This window comes from Bidens hawaiensis, unplaced genomic scaffold (genome assembly GCF_021521415.1).
Source record: "Bidens hawaiensis isolate Kalapana, Puna unplaced genomic scaffold, B.hawaiensis_p1.1 tig00017470_1, whole genome shotgun sequence".
Lineage (NCBI taxonomy): Eukaryota > Viridiplantae > Streptophyta > Magnoliopsida > Asterales > Asteraceae > Bidens > Bidens hawaiensis.
The window spans coordinates 216,646-221,165 of NW_027492645.1; the positions used below are offsets into that span (position 1 = coordinate 216,646).

The window sequence follows — 4,520 nt, forward strand, 5'->3', positions numbered from 1 at the left end:
TAATCCATCATAACAATTGTGTTTTGGTATCTTTTTAGGGCTGTCAATTTATAACACGGGCCTGTTAACACGACACGTGTTTTATAACAGGTTTGGGTTTGAGCTTAACAGGTTTCGTGTTTTAAATATGCCAACCTGTTTAAGACATGTTTAAATTCGTGTCCTAACAGGTTAAAGACCTGCTAACCTATTAGTAACCTGTGTAGATTTTTATTTTAAAAAAATAAATATATATATATACACACTCTTAAAGTCTTAGACCTAAAGTCATACTTACAAATGATATTTCACTAATGCCCGTCAGAACCTGATACTATATTTTTTTATGGATGTTATGATTTGCATCTATGGTTTTTTTGTTTCAAGTATGTTATGTATGCGTCGTCTTTTGTTTCTACTATGTTATGGATTTGTGGTTTTTTGTTCAAATATTTTATGGATTATCTATTAATTAAGACTTTTATGCTCGTTTTTGAACATTTTGGTTTAGTTACACATGTATTATACATTATGTCTTTAAATAGGTCCCTTAACAGGTCTTAGCAGGTTAACCTGTTACTAAACATGTTCATGTTCGTGTTCGTGTTAGGAAAAAATTACACGATTAGTTATCGTGTCGTGTTTAGCACAACAGGTCATTGTGTCTTATCGTGTCGTGTCCGACATGTTATGACGGCCCTATATCTTCTATAGTCGTGCGTGCACTTCACCTTGTTAAACACCCTCGCATTTCTAGCTTTCCAAATAAGTGATTATGTTGTATAGGTGAATTAAAAGATGTGTTAAAACACGGGTTCGGGTATAGTCGCTTTTATAAATATTACTCATTTGTTTTTTTTTCTTAGATATAGCAAACAATATGGTCATGCTATAATTATTAAAAATAATAATAATTTATTTATTTTTAATCATAAAATATTCTCAAGAAAATGAATAAATTCTAGTGGCATCTCTTAGGAAAAAAGAGACCTCTCATGTTGTAACCTTCTATAAATACACCCACAACCCCTTCACTTCTCTTCTCATCTCATCAATCATCACACTTTCCTACTTCTTTCCAACACTACTAAACATTCAATCTTTTTACCAAAAAACAATCTAACTCCACTTTGTTTTCCCATCATGAACTCAGTTGTGTGCCCGGGTTTGAAATCATGCCTCGAGCCTCGGCTAACCGAACCAACTGTTCTCACTCCCAAAATGCCTTCAAAATCAACCCAATTCCAACAAAAACCGAACAACAATGAGACTGTTAACAAGAATAATATGTTTGGTTTCTTTAATGTTCTTGAAAACCAATCATCAACTCATGTTAAACATGAAGAGGTTTATGTTCATCCAATGGTGAAGCGTTCGGCTTCGACATTGAGTACCCGAAGCCTAGAAATGTGTACCGAGAGTTTAGGGACCGAAACCGGTAGTGACGTAAGTGAAAGTAGTGATGAAGTTAACAAGGAAGAAAAAGAGAGGTTTAGTGGTTTGCGCCGGTCAAAAACACAGATTTTTGACCGGAAAATACTGAGCCACAGTAGAGGTGGTTGCAGCTTTCCGCCGCCTTTGACCTCTATCAGTGGCTCAGATGGTACAGTGAAAGTTAGGCCTCATAGGGAAGGTGGCAGGTTGGTTATTAAAGCTGTTAGTGTGTCAGATTGTGGCACTAAGTTTGAAACAGAACGTGCAAATGGGAGACTTAGTCTTTGTTTGTTGAGGGACTGTTATGAAAATGTTGAAACCCGAAGGGCTAAATTAAAAAACGAATGCGGTGAAGAGTTACAAGAGTGGTGTGACGTTGATGTGAAAGAAGGCAGCGATGGGAAGAAAATGAGTAGCAAAACCAAAATCCGATCACCTATGCGAAAATCTCGATTACCGAACTCGTCAGTGAAGTCAACCGAGTTTGCGTTGACCAAGTGCAAAGATGGTCGAAATGGGAATAAAGGGATGGGAAACTGGAGTTTAATTCGTGTGGTTATTTCTTGAAAATGGCCTTTTTATTTGAAGGAGTTATTCGTAACAAGTATGGGTAAAAAAATAATTTATGATTCGTAATATTAATATTAATATTATTAATTATTATTGTTGCTTAAGAGTTATATTCTTACGTTTATATTGTGATTATATCGGGCTGTGCCGGGCTACGCCGGCCAATTTTCACTAGTGTTTAAAATAATATTTATGTATCTTTTTCCTTTTTATTATTGTTGTCTTTGTGGATTATTTTAATGAAAATGATAGTTAACTTATTATGGTTAATGGCTATATTTTATTTTCCTTCAATATTCCTATGTGTTGCATATTGTATGGTTCATGTTTGAGAATTCCAATGCAATAAAATGTCGAAATGATTTGATAGACTTACATTTCTTCGAGGCTGATGATAAAAGAATTTTGAAAACGTAGGATTATGAATTTTTACAGGGGGTTGTATGTGTGTGTTGTAGATTTGCTTTGAATGTCTAGGCTTTGCATACGCTTAGCTTCTTTCTACGTTTTCGTTTGGCCTTAATCTTACCTTTGCCTTAGCTTTGTCTGGAATTGTCTTGACAAAGGCTTTTTTGGAGAGCCTATACTAACTTCCAAGGGGTTCACACTACTTGTTCTTATTTCTTTGTTGTATTTTTTTTATTTGTTTCAAACATAGTTCTCTCGCCACTTTATGTTATATTCGCTCTCAAGTTATCTTGTTAATTGTTTTTAATCCCTTTACCGCACTCAACGTAGCATGTTATGAATGATGGTGATTTTTTAGACACTTTCTAAGTGGCAACCACTCTATTAGGGCGTTTATTCGTTTTGAAATTGAGATATGAATTTGAATTCTACTCGAATTCGAAAAAACTGAAATTCTATTTTGGTTTGAATCAAATTTCAGGTTATTTGAGTCCAAATCAAATATTGTACCCACCTCCTCATAGCTTATCAATATCTTGTGTGATGAGTAAGATTTTATCGGGTATGTTTGTTTATTTTGTTTATTATAAAAGAACAATATTTAGTTGATACAATCATTTACACGTCATTTTCGGTGATGCATGAAAAAAGCCACATCAATAAATTATTTAAAAAGGTCTAAACACGTAATCACAATTTTGCATACATGAGATCCATTGAATGGATTTTGCACACATGTTTTCCTGGTCGATTTTTTAAATATTTACTTTTAAATGTAAGAAAATAACCAAACAAGTGTTTTTGCTTTTTTATTAGGCAAACAAAGTTTTAAAATGAACTGAAAATTTGTATTGATAAATAATATTTGATATGTATTGAATAATTAATAATCATATATATTTATATTTTTTATATAGAGAGAATGCGATAGAAATGATATTAATTAAACTAGTTAAATAAGTAATAAGTAATCAACTAATATAATGATAAAACATCAATAAGTATCATGATACTCAAAACAATCTCCAAAATGGTTATCAACAAAACAACTTAAAATAAATTAGAAATCAAGTAAACAGACGATAAACTCGGCTAACATGCCCCTTCAAGCCAGAAGTTCGAAACATGTAGTTTGAAACAAAGTGTAGTAAATTGAGTAAACTCGGCTAACATGTCCCCTTCAATCTTCTCTTCATGTTGGGAAAAAAAAAAAGATTTGCTTACATCTACCTCATCCTGTATTTTTTGCTAAAAAATATGAGGTTGTTGTGTCAGGAAAATGTGGCTGTCTTTAGCCGATAGCCTATCGTTTGTTGTCAAAACAGGATCTTCAGCCAATTTGATGCTTTGGGTGTTAGCCGGAGAATAACTTGGTGCTGGGGTCTTAGGTTAGGTGTTGAGACCAAACAATATCATAGCTAATGTACTATCCTAATTATCTAAGCAACAAGTTTGGTGCGGCAATGGCTTCGAATGGGCCAAGTGGCAGAATTCAATTGGGCCACACAAATTAGTATATAACCTTTTAGTTTTCGTATCGTAATGAACGTAACGGAAACCAATCGAATTCGCTTTGACTCACCGTCATGGACCCTACAACGCTCGAGTTATAACAAGGCGTGGGTTTTACTGACATTTTTGTTTTAGTTGTGGTACCGTAACAAATTTATCAGAAACCGACCGAATTCACATCAACTCACAGCCACAACACACAGGACCAAAAGCGTTTGAGTTTTATCAACGCTCGGGACCAACAACACTTGGATTTTACCAACACCCGGGTTTTACTGACCAAATAAACATTATTTTAAATTATGATTTTTTTATGGTTTAATTTGAGGATTTCTTTTTTGGGTTTTAATGCTTGGGTTTTACCTACGTTATTTATACCGTAATGAACGTAACCGCTACTGTCCAAACCTGTGTCGACTCGCCGCCCTAACTCTCGGTTTTTACCCGTCTGGTTTTTACCAACGTCCGGGTTTTAACAATCGAATAAACATCGTTTTAAATATTTTAACTTTTTATAATACGTTTTACGAGTTCCACTACTTCTTTTTTGTTTTTATTGTAAATAGGGTAATTTGACGAATTTATTTTTAATGTCTAGTTTCGATAGCGTAACGAAC

The 4,520-nt window shown here is 34.0% G+C and overlaps 1 protein-coding gene across 1 annotated transcript; it reads left to right on the plus strand.

The window, feature by feature from the left end:
* Positions 1-1,057: 1,057 nt before the first annotated feature.
* On the plus strand, positions 1,058-2,031 carry LOC143554013 (protein FANTASTIC FOUR 2-like). The gene has a single exon (XM_077043881.1). It carries the CDS (start codon positions 1,123-1,125, stop codon positions 1,978-1,980), a length of 858 nt encoding a protein of 285 aa, XP_076899996.1. The 5' UTR covers positions 1,058-1,122; the 3' UTR covers positions 1,981-2,031.
* Positions 2,032-4,520: the final 2,489 nt, after the last annotated feature.